This window comes from Schistocerca cancellata, chromosome 2 (genome assembly GCF_023864275.1).
Source record: "Schistocerca cancellata isolate TAMUIC-IGC-003103 chromosome 2, iqSchCanc2.1, whole genome shotgun sequence".
NCBI classification, from domain to species: domain Eukaryota; kingdom Metazoa; phylum Arthropoda; class Insecta; order Orthoptera; family Acrididae; genus Schistocerca; species Schistocerca cancellata.
This window is the reverse complement of record NC_064627.1, coordinates 826,769,500-826,791,023: the sequence shown is the minus strand read 5'-3', so window position 1 is coordinate 826,791,023 and position 21,524 is coordinate 826,769,500. Positions and strand designations below refer to the sequence as shown.

The 21,524-nt window shown below is 44.5% G+C and overlaps 1 protein-coding gene across 1 annotated transcript in view; it reads right to left on the bottom strand.

Annotated features, from left to right (window-relative positions):
- Positions 1–21,524, bottom strand: part of LOC126159020 (uncharacterized) — a 514,849-nt gene that overhangs the window by 416,182 nt on the left and 77,143 nt on the right. Inside the window, exon 6 of the mRNA XM_049916483.1 lies at positions 5,485–5,691. Coding sequence (XP_049772440.1) covers positions 5,485–5,691 — 207 coding nt within the window. The remainder of the gene's footprint in view (positions 1–5,484; positions 5,692–21,524) is intronic.

Sequence of the window (21,524 nt, the reverse complement as noted above, 5' to 3'; positions counted from 1 at the left end):
TGAAATATTTTTATACTCATGACGGTTAGAAAGTCATCCATCCGCCATAAGTCGTCGAGTTCAGACGATTTGCTGGTGAAAGTAGGGTTTGCCAAGAACTCTCACCGTGTGCAGGCGGGCATTATCTTGCTGAAATATAAGGCTGGGATGGCCAGCCATGAAGAGCAACAAAACGGGTCTTAGAAAATAGTCGACGTACAGCTGTGCTGTGTGACCGTACAAGCTGAGCGGGGAGATTAGAGCGGCAGTTTTCCGCCGCGTAGCACGTGGCTGGCGGTTGCTACGGGGCCGTGGCGAGCGGCTAGCGTCTACGCGGCTTTTGAAAAACGCGAGCGCTTGGCAGGGGCGCGTATTGCCGTGTCTGCGCGCTTGGAGAAATTCATATGCCAGAGAAAAGTTGATAAAAGCAAAACTAAGAGTGACACAGATGTGCGAGTTGGCACTCATGGACAGGAAAATATGTAAAGCTAAATTATCTAGACGCGACACAAAAATATATAGTAGTTTAAAAGCTAGTGTTGTCTTAAAATTGTAAATTTAAGGAAGTTCAAAAGCTAATATCTCGGCAATGCTTTGGCCGATTAATATAAAAAATGTGTCTGCGGATGCACCGAGAAATCATAGCCGATTTAGTATAGTGTGTACATTTTTGAATGAGAGGTCGGAATATGGGATCCGGCAGAGAGAAACTGTGTTTTTGGTAATAAATAAATTTAAAGAGACGAAACTAGCGGCAACTATCTAAAGCTTAAAGAGGTAGATGAGTAATTAAGTATGTATTTTTATTTGTTTATTTATGTATAGTATCAAAAATCCGGGGAAAGCAATATCACGCCTCAGGAACATTACATGTGAGAAAACGGTGGCAGATACAGAAAATTGGACTTTAAATTGTTATTGCCCAGAAATTTTCTATATTTTTCAGTGTATCATATGTGTTTTTGATTATAGTTTTACAATATTCGTAATTCTATTTGTCAAACATTGTTCTGAATCAGGCAGTAGTTTCGAGGGCGGACGTGCCACGCATCTGGGGGTAGAAGTGGGTTGATAGCCACGTTCGAAAGCAACCAAGTGGAGCGCAATATAGTGGTTTAGGATAGCAGACAAGAGTGTACTTTGCGAATTGTGAACAGACTATCGAGTGCCGTGATAGCGACATATGAAATTTATAGTGAAGTGTTGTACCATCTATTGTTGAAGCCCACCCTTATGTAAAAGCCCCTCAGACTGCATTTCAATTGTTTAGTGAATATATTGAAGAAAAATAAAATACGTGTTCAAATTATAAATCAACGTGAGTGACTCAATATTTCAAATTTCACCGCAATACCTGCCTGCATTGTTTTGCTATATTTTATTTGAGCTTAAAAATTGAGTTTACGACAGGTGTGAGCTGGCACCCTATGACGAAAAACGTAGCCAAACATTGAGACCAACCACTTCTCTGCGCCAGTCAATTAAGCTGAGTGTAAAAAATATATATTTTTTTCGTGCCATAGCACGTGGAAGCTCAAGCCAAACTATTCAAACTTCAATGTGTAGTGCCCAGTACCGTCATAGCTGTACGGATGCGTCGTAGCCGTACGGATGCTGTGGAGGACAACCAAAGGCGCCCTGCTATGAAACGAAACGGCAGCCCAGACCATCACTCCCAGATGTCGGGCCGCATGCCGGACGACGGTCAGGTTAGTATTCTACAGCTGTCCAGGGCGTCTCCAGTCACATCTACACTGTTCATTCTATATCTGCATCTACAGATATACTCCGCTAGCCACCAAGCAGTGTGTGGCGGAGGGCACAATTCGCGCCAAAGTTATATTCCCCCCCCCCCCCCCCCCCACTGTTCCACTCGCGGATCGCGCGAGGGAGAAACGACTGTCTGCTGTCTGAACGCCTCAGTACGATCCCTAATTTCCATTATCTTTGAGTGGTGATCATTGCACGATTTGAAAGTTGTTGGTAATAATATATGCTCTACATCCTCGGTGAAGATCGGATTTCGGAATTTAGTGAGCTGCCCCTGAGGTGTTTAGCGCGCCGTCTATCTGCAAGAGTGTCCCACTTGAAACTGTCTATGAGATTTGCAACGCTCTCGCGATGGCTAAAAGTACCAGTCACGAATCTTGCCGCTCTTCTTTGGACCTTCTCAACTGGTAAGGGTCCGCCGGCCGTGGTGGCCGAGCGGTTCTAGGCGCTTCAGTCCGGAACCGCGCGACTGGTACGGTCGCAGGTTCGAATCCTGTCTCGGTCATCGATGTGTGTGATGTCCTTAGGTTAGTTAGGTTTAAGTAGTTCTAAGTTCTAGGGGACTGATGACCTCAGAAGTTAAGTCCCATAGTGCTCAGAGCCATTTTGAACCATTTGGTAAGGGTCGCACAAAGACGAACAGTACTCCAAGACTGGACGAACTAACGTATTGTAAGCTACTTCCGTTGTTGAAGGACTGCAACGCCTCAGGATTCTACCAATAAACCGCAATCTAGAGATCGCCTTACCCATTACTTATGTAATCTGATCATTCCATTTGAGATCATTTCGAACAGTCACACCCAGATACTTGACGGACGTTACTGCTTCCAAAGACTGGGCATTTATTTTGTACTCGTACATTAATGGGGATTTTTGCCTTGCTATACACAGTAGGTCTCCATGTAAGTAGGCTGTTTAAGTTTTTTTTATTGGTAACGCCACGTAGCGCTCTGTATGAAAATCACTGGCTGTGCTGTGTGCAGTCTGTGGCTGGTTTGCATTGTTGTTTGCTATTGTAGTGTTGGGCAGCTGGATGTTAACAGCGCGTAGCGTTGCGCAGTTGGAGGTGAGCCGCCAGCAGTGGTGGATGTGGGGAGTGAGATGGTTGAGTTTCGAGAGCGGATGATTTGGACAGAGACAGTAAATTTGTAAGACTGGATGTCATGAACTGATATATATATATTATGACTTTTGAACACTATGAACACTATTAAGGTAAATACATTGTTTGTTCTCTATCAAAATCTTTCATTTGCTAAGTACGCCTATCAGTAGTTAGTGCCTTAGCTGGGAGTATTGGCGCTCGCTGTATTGCAGTAGTTCGAGTAACGAAGATTTTTGTGAGGTAAGAATTCATGAAAGGTATAGGTTATTATTAGTCAGGGCCATTATTTTGTAGGGATTACTGAAAGTCAGATTGCGTTGCGCTAAAAATATTGTGTGTCACTTTAGTGAATGTCTGAGTACGTTCAATTTTCCTCAGCTGTTTGAAAATCAAATAACATAAGATGTTTATCAGCACAGTAATTCATTAATTTTTCCGAGGGGGCGTTATAACTGCCGGTCATTACACCACGCATTTATTTTCTGCAAATCCTCACTGATTTGTTCACAACTTTCGTGTGATACTACTTTTCTGTAGACTACAGCATCATCGGCAAACAGTCTAAGGCCGCTGTCAATACCATCAACCAGATCGTTTATGTAAATCGTAAAAAGCGGAGGACCTATTACGCTGCTCTTGGGCACACCTGAAGTTCCACTTGTTTCTGTTGAAGTGACCCCATTCAGGATAGCATACTGCTTCCTGTCTGTTAGAACACTTTCTATCCAACCGCATATGTCATCGGATAGACCTTAAGCGCGCACTTTTTGTAGCAAGGCACAGTGCGGAACTGAGTCGAACGCCTTTCGAAAGTCGAGAAATATGGCGTCAACGTGGGTGCCGGTATCTAGAACCTGTTGGGGCTCTGTTCGAAGCGGAACTCATTACTGAAGACAATTCTACTCCAGTCAATAAGATTCCAGGTCGAATGTGCCCGACACCGCTACAGATGGGCTTGTGTACAGAGGTCTATGGTAGTCGGCGCAAGGGCTCCGTGAACTCAGCCTCCTTTTTGTGAGCTGCCTATTAATACGCTTTGCGGCCACTGAAGCACCAATTGGACGTCAGATCGATGATAATGATGAATTCGGGGCCGTGTGTGTCTCTGACGATTGCTTGGACCTCACGCTCTGTCGTCCCTCTACGTCGACCGCTTCTTTCTTGATACAGTGTTCGGACATGGTTCACCCGTTACTGCCATCATCGTCGAAGGGTGGCTCGCTCTTATTCAAATGTCAAGCTATTCGCCGATTACTCCAAATGGGTTCTTTGAGCTCAGCTATACGTCCTCTTTCAAATACTGACATCCGCTTATATTATTCACGTTCCTGTCTAGAAGGCATAGTAACTGTCGAACTGAGTTCAAGGGACGAAATCCGCAAAGACTTTATGCCCTTGTTTCGACATGTCCTCTGTTTACTATCTTTACCAGCTGTGCGGTGAAATTGCTCTACAGCGTGTAATGGTTCTTTATTTACGTGACCGTTACGGCACTCCAACCCCTGTTCTCGATACCAGTAATATCGTACTATTTTTCTGCGAAGTAACAGACATATTTTTGTGACAATATTCACATTTGGTTTTATTAATGTATAGGTACTCCGATGTATCGATACATTACAGTGATATGATTCTTGTGTATATTCATTTCTGTGAGACTGTCATAATCTTTGACTTACTTGTAACCGTTTTGGCGCGAATGTGCAGAGAGCAGTCTTTGTTTCACTTTGCAGAAGTTAAGTTCTTACTTCGTTTTGTAAAAGAACAGTCAAGTCTTGTGTTTGGTTAAAGTGGATATTAAATATATGAAAATTGATACAAAGTTTTCTTGATGATGTGGCAATTAAGAAGAAGTATATGTGAATTTACAAGAAGTTTAATAAAAATGTTGATCGTGAACACCAAGTCAAAAATTATTTCTACCATACCATTGTTCTGATCTGGGATTGTTTGATCATTAAGAATTTCCTGAAAAACGCATTTGTTAGGTCTTCAGATATTACTAAAATACAGATTTGGACCTTCTAGCAGTAAAAGTGGAATCACCCTAGAATCAATAAGATGAGCCATAACAACTTCGACGAAATCTATGTGGGAATCCATTCAAGATAAGTGTCAAAATTAATAACTTTTTTACAGTGACTTCATTATTTCCATTCGGACGATACCATCCACAGTCAATAACTTTGTTGTTGCCTGATAAAGCGAACATATGCAGCGTGAGCAACATTATTAATCTGATTTCTAACCTACTTTGCAAGTGGTGGTATTGTTAGAAGCGTCATACATTCATCCAGTGACTGCCAAAGTTTACAATTTTGTACTTTCCATCGATACCTATGTGAATACCAGTTTGAGAGCAATTTGCATAGCTCCTCCTTCAAGCATCTTTTTGTCTTAGAATGTATACTTCGTGCCCTTTTCAAAATTTGCAGTATTATAACCCAAGAAAAGTTAAGTCGCACAAAACGAAAGAGGAACTAGCGACTGCAAGCAGGTTCTAGAAAAGTTACCTCTTTGTAGGCCTTGCGGTGTCGTGGCGTGGTGCGGGTCGAGGCAGGCGCGGCTGTGGGGGCGGCGGCGTCTGGGGGCTGCTGGATGGGGCTGCGCGGGGGCGGCGTGGTGACGAGGAAGGGCGAGCGCGGCGGCTCCTCGGACTGTGTGCGCTGCAGCGGCTCGTGCGACGTGTCGTCCGCGCCCCCCGCCCCTGGGCCGCCTGCTGCGCCGTCCGCGAAGCAGCCCCCCGCCTCCGAGAAGCTCTTCATCAGCCGGCCGCGTCCGTTGGCCAGCACGCCACCGCCGTTGGTCTGCGCGAACTGCGACACCATCCGCACCTGCAACGAGAGCCTGTCTGCACAGCTGCGACCACACCCAGTACGTACCAACCCGTTATTACTTTGTCAAGAAAATTAAACATTAGTGCCAAAACGTGGAGAAAGTTAGGGGTATGAACTGCTGATAATTAATTCTCCCTTTTTCGAAAATTTTCTTCGACTAACAGAAACACGTTTCATTTTTCATTTCTTGTAATATATGAGTGTTTCTCATGTGCCACAGATTACATTTACAGGAAATAACCATATCATATGTACGGCGTTGCTGTAGTGTGCATAAATACATCAGTCAAGGCACAGGGATATCATACTTCACAGCGAAAAAGGCAACTTGTAGTCGGAATCTGACATTGTCAACTGGTACGGCTCAGCACTGTGATAAAGACACAACACAGAAAAGAGCTGGTAAAAATGCACCACCTGTTCAGACGGGATACACATAAGTATTCTCCGCCCTTGGGCAAGTTCTTTTAAGAATGGGAACCAGCACGAACACTTCCTGCCTGCACTGTGGTACACTGAAGCATCAGTATTCCTTTCGTATTGGCGTGATGAATTCATGCCCAGTCTTTTACACACACTAGACAGACGAACATTGCACTCAGATTAAGAAAACAAGACTGAAATTCTTCATCATCATCGTCATCAGATTCCAGCTCTAAATATTCCTGAAGGATAAATTGAGATCGGAAATGAGAAACCAGCAGGAGGTGAAGAGGATATGATAGGATGGGTACACTACAACTACAATTCACACCGAGTCTGATATAAACTTGAATGTGGTCACGAACTTACAGGTTGCCAGGCCTGTAGCGACTGGTACGAGCCTGATGATTTTTCCTGTCAATTTATCCTTCCTTTAAGTCAAGTGTCTCCTTACTTTCAGCTGTGCAGAAGTACCAAAAAAACACGGCACGTTGAATAATGTTACAAAGCCACATCAGTCAACCATTTTGGAACTACTGAAAATTCTGCTGACACTTTTCTGGAACCATATGTAAGTTGACCTCTCCACAAACTGTATGTCGAGGCAGCATCCATGGTCATTCTGGACTTTCCTATTGGGCAAATATTTTTTTTTTCTTGTCAGTAAGGTAGTCTATTAGCGTCAACGCTCCACTCTCTCGCATCTCGTTGTCACTGGCCTGTACGGTACGATACCCATTGGAAATCTAGAAATTCGAATTCTAATTTCTTACAAGTCATGTGGGAAACCACGTACTGCGTTTCACATGAGTGACACTTTCTTGTTTCGTGACAGTTTTCGGACATGCACGCACGCACACCCGCGAGCGCTCGTTTACACACTCCTCCACGGCCACATCAATCTGTCTTCCAAACTTCTCCCAACATACCACTCCACTGGTACCATCTACATTCCTATAACGTCTCAGGCAGCACTGCAGCCAGGTCAAGATCAGCGTACAACCAGCAAGGTCATTTCCGGAGGAATGTCTAAATTTGACGTTCTGTTAACAGGAAACTTTGGCAAGTACAAATGCGAAAGCGTTGACGAATGGCATCATTTTGTTGTAGAATAATGCCTGCACACATGCTGCCAAAGTTGTTCCGAGTGCGCTGAAGAAGTTTCTCTGGGAAGCCCTTACACATCCCCCATACAGTCCAGATATTTCCCCATGCGATTTCCTTATTTGTGGAGCCCCGAAGAAAGACATTCGTGGCCGTCGATTTGCTCTGGACGAAGAAGTTCACGCCTTTGTACAACTATGGTACTGTAGGGAACCGCGAACATTTTTCCAAAAAGGCCCTGACCGTCTTGTCTCTCAGAGGGGTAAATGTATTAACAGTCACTGCGAATATTTTGAAATGACGGACAGTTCACTTGCTTTTTTCATTTATCTCGTTTCCTTTTGTGTCCTTCTTGTACACTCATGCTCATAAATTAAGGACAATTGCAGAATGTGGTGCCACACAACGTGGCACTACACAAAACTGGCGCTAATAGCATAGGCACATAGGGAACACACACGACACAGATCTGTAAGTCCACGGTATTGATGATAAGTTGAGAAAACCGTCCCGAAACACATGTGCTACAAAACGCCGCTGCTTCCTGCGCATGTATCCAGAATCAATATGGGATATGATCACCATGCATACGTATACAAGTCGCACAACGGGTTGGCATACTCTGGATCAGGCTGTCGAGCAGCTGCTGGGGTATAGCCTCCCATTCTTGCACCAGTGCCTGTCGGAGCTCCTGAAGTGTCCTACGGGTTTGAAGACGTGCAGCGATACGTCGACCGAGAGCATTCCAGACGTGCTCGATGGGATTTACGTCTGGAGAACAGGCAGGCCACTCCATTCACCTGATATCTTCTGTTTCAAGGTCCTCCTTCACGAAGGCAGCTCGGTGGGGCCGTGCGCTATCATCCATCAGGAGGATGGTGGGGCCCACTGCACCCCTGAAAAGGTGGACATACTGGTGCAAAATGACGTCCCGATACACCTGACCTGTTACAGTGCCTCTGTCAAAGACATGCAGGGGTGTACGTGCACCAATCATAATCCCACCCCACACCATCAAACCACGACCTCCATACAGGTCCCTTTCAAGGACATTAAGGGGTTGGTATGTGGTTCCTGGTTCACGCCAGGTGAAAACCCGGCGAGAATCAATGTTCAGACTATACCTGGACTCGTCCGTGAACATAACCTGGGACCACTGTTCCAATGACCACGTACTGTGTTCTTGACACCAGGCTTCACCGGCTGTCCTGTGACTAGGGGTCAGTGGAATGTACCTTGCAGGTCTCCAGGCGAATAAACCATGTCTGTTCAGTCGTCTGTGTGTCTGGATAGAACTGTTTCAGTGGTTGCTGTAAGGTCCCGAGCAAGGCTACCTGCAGTACTCCGTGGCCGTCTGCGGGCACTGATGGTGAGCTATCGGTCTTCTTGTGGTGTTGTATACTGTGGACGTCCCGTACTGTAGCGCCTGGACACGTTTCCTATCTGCTGGAAACGTTGCCATAATCTTGAGATCACACTTTGTGGCACACGGAGGGCCTGTGCTACGACCTGCTGTGTTTGACCAGCCTCCAGTCGCCCTAGTATTCTACCCCTCATAACATCATCAATATGTGTTCTTTCAGCCATTTTCAACACACTGTCACCATTAGCACGTCTGAAAACGTATGTACACTTACTCGCTTCGCCGTACTCTGACATGCGCCAACATACCTCTGCGTGTGTGGACTTGTGCCAGCGCCACCGTGCGATGACCGCAGGTCAAATGCGCCGCATGGGCATACCCCGAGGTGATTTAAGACGGCAAACCGCCCACCAGAGCGTTGTTTCACCATGTATCAGCATTATTCTTAATTTATGAGAATGAGTGTATTTACACAAGGGGCAACTGGCACACGAAAGGACTAGGAGACATAAAACAAAATGGTAAATCGGAATTTTATAGTTATAAGTAGTAAGGCAATGTAAGTGTGGTCCTGGAAAAAAGTATCCGAACACCTATTAGTGGACTTCAACATGGGGTGTGTCCACCCTTCGCCTTTATGACTTCTTGACCTCTTCTGGGATACTTTCAATGAGATGGATGAAGGTTTTTGGAGGATTGGGAGCTCATGCTTCCTCAAGAGGCAAACCGAAAGAAGGCACTTATGTTACACACAGCTCTAGAGCGAAGTCGACATTCTGTCATCCCAAAGGTGTTCCACTGGCTCATGACAGGGCTCTGGGCAGGCCAGTCCATTTCTGTTACGTAGTTGTTCACGGATGCCGCGTTATGTGTGCACTGTCATGGTGATACAAATAATCATTGTCTCTGAATTGTTCCTCTACTGTATGCAGTACACAATGCTGGGAAGCGTTTTTGTTTTTCCACATTTAGCATTTTTTCACTCGTTTCCCGTCATCCACTGTCGAGTGGCATCGTTCTTTGGTCGATTGGTTGATTTGGGGGAGGGAACCAAACAGCAAGGTCATCGGTCCCGTTGGATGAGGGAAGTATTTGGAAGGAAGTCGACCGTGCCCTTTCAGAGAAACCATCCACACATTTGCCTGAAGCGATTTAGGGAAATCGCGGGAAACCTAAATCAGTATGGCCGAACGCAGGGTTTGAACCACCGTCCTCCAGAATGCGAGTCCAGTGTACTGACAAGGGAACCTCCCCATCGCACCCCCCTCAGATCTAGTTATAAGTTGGCACAGTGAATAGGCCTTGAAAAACGGAACACAGATCAATCGAGAAAACAGGAAGAAGTTGTGTGGAACTATGAAAAAAATAAGCAAAATATACAAACTGAGTAGTCCATAGGCAAGATAGGAAATATCAAGGAGAAGGTGAGCTCAGGAGCGCCGTGGTCCCGTGGTTAGCGTGAGCAGCTGCGGAGCGAGAGGTCCTTCGTTCAACTCTCCCCTTGAGTGAAAAGTTTACTTTCTTTATTTTGGCAATGTCCGTTCGTTCATTGAGATCTCTGTTCACTGTAATAAGTTTAGTGCCTGTGTTTTGCGACCGCGCGGCAAAACCGTGCGATTAGTAGACGAAAGGACGTGCTTCTCCAATGGGAACCAAAAATATTTGATCGCAAGGTCATAGGTCAACCGATTCTTCCACAGGAAAACACGTCTCATATATTCTATACGACACTGGTGACGGCATGTGCGTCACATGACAGGAATATGTTGTCGACCCACCTAAGTTGTACAATTGTCGAGTGGGTAAAAAGATTCTTCTACCTTGCCTGATTTAGGTTTTCTTCTGGATGTGATAATCACTCCCAAAAAAGTGATCAAAACATAACGGATGGACAGATAATAATTGGATGAAAATGAAAAAAATTAAAATTTTGATACAAGGGAAGAATCGAACCAAAGACCTCTCGCTCCGCAGCTGCTCACGCTAACCACGGGACCACGACGCTCCTGAACACACGCTTTCCTTGATGTTACCTATCTTGCGTATGGACTACTTAGTTTGTATATTTTGATTATTATTTCATAGTTCCACACAACTTCTTCCTGTTTTCTCGATTGATCTGTGTTCAGTTTTTCAAGGTCCTATCCACTGTGCCAACTTATAACTAAATCTGAGGGGGGTGCGATGGGGAGGTTCCCTTGTAAGCACTGCACCACCCCGCTCGGTCATCGTTCTTTCGCCACTTCAAACGTCGCTTAACACTGACTACAGAAATGTGTGCCTTCTGAGAAGATGCTCGGCTATTCTTTTTAACTCCATACGCACTCTGTGCAAGCTGGACTGCCTGGTAGCACTTTGAAACAAACGAGTGATTCCTTCCGCTGACTTCATGCGAGTTTTTACAACTACCGTCCGCAACGATCGATTGACCGGCCAGTCAGTACATGGAATCTGCCTGATCTTTCTTCAGATGTGCTCGTTCCTTCGAGTTTCTACTTTGCAATCGCATCACCGACAATCGACTTGGTCGCCTTAGAAGGATTGAAATGTCGCTGATGTGTTTGTTACTCAGGTGATATTCAATGACAAGTCCACGTTCAGAGTCACTGACCTCCCAAACGACCCATTTTGCTGTTACGTCTTCTCTCTTCACAACACTCTACTTGTCGCCTTCTTTTACGCCGGTACGTTCGCCTCTCGTGACACCTAGTAGTCAGTTTCTCATTAAAAATAGGCGTCCGGATACTTTTGACCAATAGTTAAAAGATTGTCTCTCTTGTTTTGTAGCCGGCCAGAGTGGCCGAGCGGTTATAGGCGCTACAGTCTGGAACCGCGAGACCGCTACGGTCGCAGGTTCGAATCCTGCCTCGGGCATGGATGTGTGTGATGTCCTTAGGTTAGTTAGGTTTAAGTAGTTCTAAGTTCTAGGGGACTGATGACCTCAGAAGTTAAGTCCCATAGTGCTCAGAGCCATTTTCTTGTTTTGTATAGAACTTCGGGTCTAGTGAAGCAGGGGATACAACCCGTCGGCTTTGACCAATGACGTCATACATTACTTATAGATAACGGTGTCTTCACTTTCAGCCATACATAATAAAACAGCTCTGTGTTCCGGATAAGCGCTGTCATTGCACATTAAAATAATTGAATGTGATTTTATAAGAGATCGCTACATATTGCTCAAAATATTCTTCGTGTGCATTTATTTGAATAATTGGTTGTTTGCAATTCATTCAGTACTTAATTTCATTCTTAGTGATACTGAGGTAATTTGGAATATTAGTTTCTTATTTTAGGACAAATTTTAGTATCTCATTTTCGTTTGTAGGTATGGACTTATCTGTTCCGTTGAAGCTGGATGATTTGAGAGAGGCTATGGGTGTAGACATGTTGGCCACGATTTGTGTTTTACAATTGTGTGGTCTCGTTGCCGAGTATGTTCGATGTCGTGAGAGCGGCGAACATATGCGCCTCACAAGTGTATCTCGTCGCCGTACTCACGACTTATTCGTATGACGCTGCAGCAAAGATCGGTTGTGGCGGTCCATTAGACGAGGGACGTGCTTCGAAAAATCTAAACTCGCCTTGAGAGACATTATGAAAATCACGCACTGTTGGTGTTTGAGATATCCTGTGTGTCCATGAATGTCGTGTGAGTAGGCGTACAGTTGTGAATTGGCACTCCTTTTGTAGGGAAGTTTGTGGCGAATACGTGAAATATAGAGGGCCGTTGGAGGGGCAAGGGTTGGGGGGGTGGGGGGGTCGACGGGTGTTACGGTCAAAATTGCCGAGTCGCATTTTGGCAAAAGCAACAACAACAGGGGGGACTCTCTGGCACGATTATGGGTTTGGGGGGCTGTAGTTTCAGATCAAGAGTGTGACGATGTAGTGTTTAAAGTAGTACCCAGTCGAAGGAAGGAAGTTTCGGTCAGCTTAATTGAAAATCACGTTGCAGAGAGTTCCTTTGTAACTTCAGATGCTTTTTCTTTTTTCCTCATATAGGGATTTAAGGGAAAGGGGTTATCAGCATCTCGTAGTTAATCACGATACTAAGTTCAGATCATTATCCACAGGGGCTTGCACAAATAGCATAGAGGGTTATTGGTCAGGTGTGAAATCTCTTGTAGGGAAGGGGAAACGCCGGATTTCCACACTTCAAAGTCACTTAGACGAATATTCATGGAGGCGTAGCATCCCCCAGCTCGTTTAAATGTTTTGTTAAACGTGTGGGGCAGATGTACCGTCCGAAATGTGTGTGTGTGTGTGTGTGTGTGTGTGTGTGTGTGTGTTTGTAATGTTTTGTTTCCTGTGTATGTGGGGATGTGATTTTTGTTGATGTCTTTGTAGGCGATCGTCGGCTCTTTTAAGAAGTTCCCGATGGTAAGTTCAGTTTTCCATTTTTTTTCTTTTACAGCATTTGACTATTTTGACGTATTTCATTGTTGTATTACACCATTACGTAGGTTTTCGTGTACTCCAGTACGTAATAGAAATTTCGCAGCTGTCGTTCCTCTTTCGTTTCCCAGCACTAGTATCTGTACGATTTTTTCTAATTTGTACTAGCAATAGTAAAGGCGAAACACCCGACACAACTAAAATTTGTGTCCCATCCTTCAGTTGGCCTTTACACTGTCACTACCTACTCGAAAAGAACGACATATGTAACATTAATGAAATTTACCTATATATGTCAACTGGAGTGTAGGTTACAAATTTTGTGTATAGCTATATATCTCAGCTAAAGAATGGGATACTCTTTTCACTGCTGTGATCAAAACTACAACTTTCAGTCGATACTATTAGCATCAAAGGCGAAAAAAAAAACTGTACTCCATAGTCAAGTACGGGATACAAATTGTTTAAGTGTTGTCTTATTGCCTCTTCGCGTAGTTCAACTGAGGTACAGGTTGCAAATGTAACGTACGTCCATTTCGACTTTTTCGTTAGCAGTATATATATATATATATATATATATATATATATATATATATATATATATATATATATAAGGGAGGTACTGGATACAAATATTATGTACGTAGCTCCTTCTGCCATCGGTAGTACTATTATTTACGTAAGAACATACTATTAGTGGTAGCGGAGGTGAAAGAAACAACACGTGTAAAATTTGTGTCCCGCGCTTCAGTTGATCTATATAGTTCAACTGAACAACAAGATATTAATGCTAACGAAAACGAAGAAATCGATGTACGCTAAACTTGTATCCCGTACTGCAGTTAACCAATACAGTTCGAATGAGGTTCGAGATACAACCTTATATGTGACGTGAGACATTCCATGCTACCAATAGTTTCATCCATTTTCCCCTTCATTTTCCACAGAAATAGTACGATACAAAGACGCGATATCCTTATCGTGAAATTACTACTTCCCTTGATATATATCAACAATATTTTTTGTCTCTGAAAACTCTTGTCAGCTGTTACATCTGTGTAATAAATGATCTCTGGCAAATTCTGACTTCATTGGTCAAAGCCGACGGGTTGTATCCCGTGCTTCACTAGACCCAACTTGCCGTTACTATGGTAACGTCTCAGTTATCGAGTTTTCAGCAGGACGGTGAACATGGCTGCGGCAGCGGCAACTGGAAAAGGAGACACGGTGCGCGCATGATCAGCCACTGGGGAAGCTGGCGCAGCTGTCGAGTACCGTGCCTGACCTATAGATTCAGTTTGAATTACATCGATAGGGTCCTCACTGGTATCAACGTGGATTTTGCTGCTTGTGGACATTGTTAGCAACAGGAAAGAGGAATACTACTGACTGACATTTTGTTCAGCGGTGTGTTTGGTACGTTCGTATTATTGAAGCTGTTATCGATTTTTAAAACTAGTAATTATGTTCTTGAATGGAATCGCTCGGTTCCACTAGCTGCTATTAAGAAGGACAGCCCTGCTACTTGTAACTTATCTCCTCTTAGTTGTTACTGCCAGTTGGTAGTTATTAGTAGCGCAAAAAATGGTTAAAATGGCTCTGAGCACTATGGGACTTAACATATATGGTCATCAGTCCACTAGAACTTAGAACTACTTAAACCTAACTAACCTAAGGACATCACACAACACCCAGTCATCACGAGCAGAGAAAATCCCTGACCCCGCCGGGAATCGAACCCGGGAACCCGGGCGCGGGAAGCTTAGTAGCGCAAGCTGTACTCAGTTTTGCTCTACATTTTAGCGGTTGGCAACACCTGCTTCCGTAGCTGAGGTCGCTAGTGCACGCCTATGCGGTGGTGCTTGTTTCGGAGGTAAACCGGTTCAAATCCTGGTAATGGAGGAAAGTTTCACTGCCAGTGTTTGGCCGGCAAGGGTAGGGGAAGTGGTGGCTTAAAATTCATGATCACCAGTCTTTCCGCTAGTGCCCAGGATTAAGTACCAAACCTCTCAGCAAGACATGCTACACTGTTGATTGTCATCAGTCCGTTGGACGTGGACGCTAACCACGGCGTGTCCCTTGGTACTGTTCGAGAAGACCAGGCTATGTGCCGGGAACGGGTTTCGCCACTTCCCTTCTCTCATTATCATCATACAACATAAACATAACATTATATCCCACGGGATCATTACACTCACCTACATACCACAAGTACACATACGATACAACTCTCACATATCTGCAAGGAAATTGGCGGAATAAGAGCACACTTTGCTTTAGGCACCTCAACCCATCCCATGTCATTTCACAGCCAGAATGACATACGAAAACCGGCCGTGGTGGCCGAGCGGTTCTAGGCACTACAGTCTGGCACCACGCGACTGCTACGGTCGTAGGCTCGAATCCTGCCTCGGGCATGGATGTGTGTGATGTTCTTAGGTTAGTTAGGTTTAAGTTGTTCTAAGTTCTAGAGGACTGGTGACCTAAGAAGTTAAGTCCCATAGTACTCAGAGCCATTTGAGCCATTTGAGCCATTTTCTGCATTTCCCTATTGGCCTCCTCCTTCGGCGCCATAGTTTTATGTATCATTCTCATTTCGTAGTCATCAGCTCCAAAAATGTACCTGAGCTTCTGTAGTTCAGCTTTGAAAATATGTTCATCGCTGATCCTGTAGGCTCTCTTAGTAAAAGTTTGCAGGACCGATTTTTTTTTTTTTTTTTTTTTTTTTGCGTAGGATGGTGGTGTGAGGATGCATGCACGTACCTGTCCGTGTTGGTGGGTTTCCTGTAAACTCTGTGTCCAAGCTTCCCGTCTAGCTTACGGAAAACTTCCACGTCGAGGAAAGGCAATACCCCGTTCTTTTCCACCTCCGTGGTACAGTGAATTTTGCGGTGCTGCCGATTGAGGTGTTGGTGGAAGTTCTGAAGCTCTTCTTCTACGTGTAACCAGATGACAAAGGTGTCGTCAACGTATCGTAGCCACCATTCTGGGCGTAATGCTCGAACGCTTGCATGAAAACGTCTGCTGCGACAGGCGATAGAAGGGAACCCATAGCTACACCGTCCGTCTGCTCATAGAAATACCATTTCCATCTGAAATAGGTGGTCCTATAGCAGTGGCGCACTAGCTCGCAGGTATCAGGTGCCATGCGTTCCTTTAAAATGTTCATGGTGTCAGTAATTCGTGAATAAAGACTTCACGTCAAAACTGTCTATCAGCTCCGTATCCCAGACACGCTTTTCTTTGTAGCTTTTTTTTTGTAGCACTTTTGAAAGAAAAGAAAAACCAATAAAAATCACCTAAGACCCTTCCTCTTCACCCTCATATCCAATGACAGCACTCCTTATTAGCATGCAAGTAATGAAACTAGAGCTCATTCAGCAATTATCAATACATCCTGAGGAAGGCGTCTTGCAATAGTCGCCAAAATGTCAGAGTTTTATAGTTGACAATGCTGCCTCAAACCCAGAAGAGTTTTATTGAATTCTACTCCTGTCAGTAAGATTCCAGGTCGAACATGTTTCACTTTATTGGTCTATATGAAATGATACGACAACGGGATAGTTGCGGGGAGTGGAGCTGTTAATACCATATTTATTAATTTGACAATGAAATACAGATTTGTTAACAAGATAAAAATTAAAACAAGGCCGACTAGGTAATTTTATAGTTGACAATGCGGCCACAAACCCAGAAGAATTTTATTGACTGTGACAACGGCCGCGTAAGCCTACGTTTACGCACATGGAGTAGAACTGTCTATAGCAATGAGTCCCGCTTTGATCTAAGCGCCGATGAGCAGTGAAGACGTGTCTGAGTTCATCCCGGATACCAGACAGAACGTCGCCAGCCAAACAGCCCAACAACCAGGGGTGATGGTCTGGGTTGCCATTTCTTTTCATATCTGGACACCCACACTTACGGCATAGCGGTACGTCGACGATATTCTACCCGCCGTTTTGTTGCCTTTCATCGCAAGCCATCCTGGGCTTACATTCTAGCAAGATAACGGCCGCCCGAAAGTGGCGAGAACTTCTACTTCTTGGCTTCGTGCTTGACAGCAAGGACGTCGTATCTCTCCAAAACTGAGAACGTGTGAAGCTTTATGGGCAGGGCCCTCCAGTCATCTCGGGATTTTGACGGTCTAATGCTCCAGTTGGACAAATTTGGCACGATAGCCCTCATGAGGACATCCATCAACTCTTTAAACGTATGTAAAGATTAATAACTGCTCGCATAAAGCCAGAGATGAACCAGCGCGTTATTCATCTGCTCAGTTAGTGAAGCTCTTTCTCTACAATAAATCATCAAATTTTTCTGAAACTGCAATTATTTGTTTTTCTGTATATTTAAAAAACTCAAAATCCCAAAGATTGGCACAGTTTTACAGAAGTTCGAAATATCAATGCGATATGCTTTTAATAATTTCCACAACGAAATTCTGTCCCGAAATCTGGCAGAAAACCCAAAGAGATTCTGGTCATACATAAAGCACAGCAGTGGCAAGACGCAATTAATACCTTCACTGCGCGATAACAACGGTGAAGTCACTGATGACAGTACTGTTGTGTCTAGACAAGACAGCCTAGACACAATGAGAGGAAGCCGAAAGGCACGCGCTTAAACTCACGCAGGCTGGCGTGAGCTCTGAAACAGGATACGTAATGAATGCTATAAAGAAAAGTACGTAGCTTCTGGAATACTTAACTTTAATCCACATTTGTAGAACATCGCTCTTGATGATACATTAATAGAATCTCAATATCAATTGAATACGGCGCCTTGCTAGGTCGTAGCAATTGTAGCTGAAGGCTATGCTAACTATCGTCTCGGCAATTGAGAGCGTAATTCTCAGTGAACCATGGCTACCAACGTCGGCTGTACAACTAGGGCAAGTGCTAGGATCTGTCTCTAGACCTGCCGTGTGGCGGCGCTCGGTCTGCAATTACTGACAGTGGCGACACGCGGGTCCGACGTATACTAGCGGACCGCGGCCGATTTAAAAGCTACCACCTAGCAAGTGTGGTGTCTGGCGGTGACACCACAAGTACCACTAAAGCAGAGTTATTAAACACGGTTTTCCGAAACTCCTTCATCAAAGAAGACGAAGTAAATATTCCTGAATTCCAATCAAGAACAACTGCCAAGATGAGAAACATAGAAGTAGATATCCTCGGTGTAACGAAGCAGCTTAAATCACTTAATAAAGGCAAGGCCTCCGGTACAGGTTGTATACCAGTCAGGTTCCTCTCAGAGTATGCTGATAAAATATCTCCATGTTTGGCATTTATATACAACTACTCGCTCACAGAAAGGTCCGTCGCCCGAGTTCCCGGGTTCGATTCCCGGCGGGGTCAGGGATTTTCTCTGCTCGTGATGACTGGGTGTTGTGTGATGTCCTTAGGTTAGTCAGGTTTAAGTAGTTCTAAGTTCTAGGGGACTGATGACCATAGATGTTAAGTCCCAAAGTGCTCAGAGCCATTTGAAAGGTTCGTGCCTAGTGACTGGAAAATTGCTCAAGTCACACCAATACCCAAAAAGGGAAGTAGGAGTAATCCGCTTAATTACAGGCACTAACGCCGATTTGCAGTAGGTTTTTGGAGCATATACTGTATTCGAACATTATTAAGTACCTCGAAGAAAACGATTGATTGATACATAGTCAGCACGATTTCAGAAAATATCGTTATTGTGAAACACAACTAGCTCTTTACACTCATGAAGTAATGAGTGCTATCGACAGGGGATGTCAAATTGATTCCATATTTTTAGATTTCCCGAAGGCTTTCGACACCGTTCCTCACAAGCGTCTTCTTAACCAAACTGCGTGCCTACGGAGTATCCCCTCAGTTGTGCGACTGGATTCGTGACTTCCTGTCAGAAAAATCACAATTCGTAGTAATAGACGGAAGGTCATCGAGTAAAACAGAAGTAATATCCGGCGTTCCCCAAGGAAGTGTTATAGGCCCTTCGTTGTTCCTGATCTATGTTAACGACGTAGGAGATAATCTAAGCAGCTGTCTTAGATTGTTTGCAGGTGATGCTGTCATTTACCGTTTTGTAAAGTCATCATATGATCGAAACGACTTGCAAAATGATTTAGATAAGATATCTGTATGGTGCGAAAAGTGGCAATTGACCCTGAATAAAGAAAAGTGCGCAGTTGTTCACTTGAGTACTAAAAGAAATCAGCTAAATTTCGATTACGCGATAAGTCACACAAATCTGAGGGCTGTAAATTCAACTAAATACTTAGGGATTAAAATTACAAATAACCTAAACTGGAACGATCACATAGATAATATTGTGGGTAGAGCAAACCAAAGACTCCGATTCACTGGCAGAACACTTATAAGGTGCAAGAGGTCTACTAAAGAGACTGCTTACACCACGCTTGTCCGCCCTATTCTGGAGTATTACTGTGCGGTGTGGGATCCGCATGAGGTGGGACTGACGGATGACGCCGAAACAGTACAAAGAAGGGCAGCTTGTTTTGTATTATCGCGAAATAGGGGAGGTAGTGCCACAGATATGACACACGGATTGGAGTGGTAATCACTAACAAAGACGTTTTTCGTTGCGACGGGATCTTCTCATGAAATTTTAATCACCAGTTTTCTCCTCCGATTGCAAAACATTCTGTTGGCATCCGCCTACATAGGGAGAAATGATCATCACGATAAAATAAGAGAAATCAGGGCTCGCACAGAAAAATTTAAGAGCTCGTTTTTCCCGCGTGCCGTTCTAGAGTGGAACGGTAGAGAGACAGCTTGAAGGTGGTTCACTGAACCCTCTGCGAGGCACTTTATTGTGAATAGCAGGGTAATCGCGTAGATGTAGATGTATATGTACATCACATCTACGCATTTCGGCCCCATTCGAATAATTCCTTCGTGTTGCGGCGCCCCCCCCCCCTTTTTTTTCCTAAGAGTGTATTACGCTGTCGCTTCGGAATGCGTCATGCACAATTACCAGTCTCCGTTGCCCGTCCTCTTCCCCCTCATTCATGCATTTATGCATTAGCCCCATGACTACGGCTGCGATATTCTTCAGTGTGAAGGCGAGTTTAGCATCTTAGAGAGATCTCAGTTTACGGCGAGTCGCTACTAATTACGGGAGGAGCGTAAAAACGGGAGCCAGTAAGCGGGCCCCCGCGTTAACTGCTCGCCAGACCTTACACTGGAGGCTTACCGCAGTGATTACTCGCGGAGCCGGTGGGGGACTTTAACGGCTCGAGTTAACCTGCGCCGGTGAAGAGAGCAAACCTTGTGTGTGTGTGTGTGTGTGTGTGTGTGTGTGTGTGTGTGCGCGCCAACAGTCGCAAACACCTGCGGTTGCTGCTCAGCGTTAGCGAGAGTCCACCGAGGGTTCGCAACGCCCAACGGCACCAACGGAATGTTTCGCCATCAGTTACGTGATATCCACTGCTAGATAAACGCCTCCTCTAGACAATTCCCTGCATCGCAGTGTTCGGTAATACGCATACATGTTGCTCCTGCATGTTTGGCTAATGTTATCCACCCTCCTTGTCGTCTTCTTGGTCTTCTTCTCAGGGCTTACATTGCCCTAAGATTATCGATAACTTTGACATAAAAATTGGTGACCACGAGGAAGATTTACATCTAAATCTACATGGTTACTCTGCAATTCACACTTAAGTGCCTGGCGGAGGGTTCATCGAACCATTTTCATACTACTTCTCTACCATTCCATTCCCGAATGGAGCATGGGAAAAAGAAACACCTAAATATTTCCGTTAGAGCTCTGATTTCTCTTATTTTATTATGCTCATCATTTCTCCCTACGTAGGTGGGTGTCAACAAAAACAACAGGTCGCACCTGATGAAGGCCACGAGCTGCGTGACCGAAATATCGTGCAAGTACGACGCTGATATCCGGCAGAACACCCGACAACCCAAGATGTCATTATATCGCCGGGAAAGACTGAAGAGTTACAGCCAAAGACATAGTTATCGACTCAACAAATAGCACGTAACTGATGGGTAGTAGATCTTGCAAAGTAGTTCTTTTTTGGATTCCAGTAGACAAGAAGAGATCGAAATGACAGCCAAGTGGAAGGTGGATGGATGACATTAGGAAATACACAGGACCATTACTTGAATATGTACGGTTGAAGACCATACAATGATAAACATAATGGTCTAACGAAAGAATTTGTTACCCTACGCGTCAGATTACAAAAAGGCTGTGTTTATTTCAGCGTAAGTAAGTCAGTGACCTCTGTTCTTGGTTTCTGATTATGACTATACGAGGTGTAGCTATAAAATAAAAGGGGTGATGCTGTCACAAACTGAATACGCATGCACCAAAGATGAACGACCAATAGCTGTGAAGCGTGAAGCCTTCTCAGTCGAATGTGGCATCTCTGGTGCCTGTAGACAAACCATTGTGGCTGTGGCCTTTGTTTGTAAAAGAGCTATTACTTTGTTTTGCAGGAAAAATGGTAAGTGTAACAATACAGTAACGAACTGTCGCCAAGTTTCACATGAAACTTGGAAATACTGCGGCTGAAACCTGGGTATTT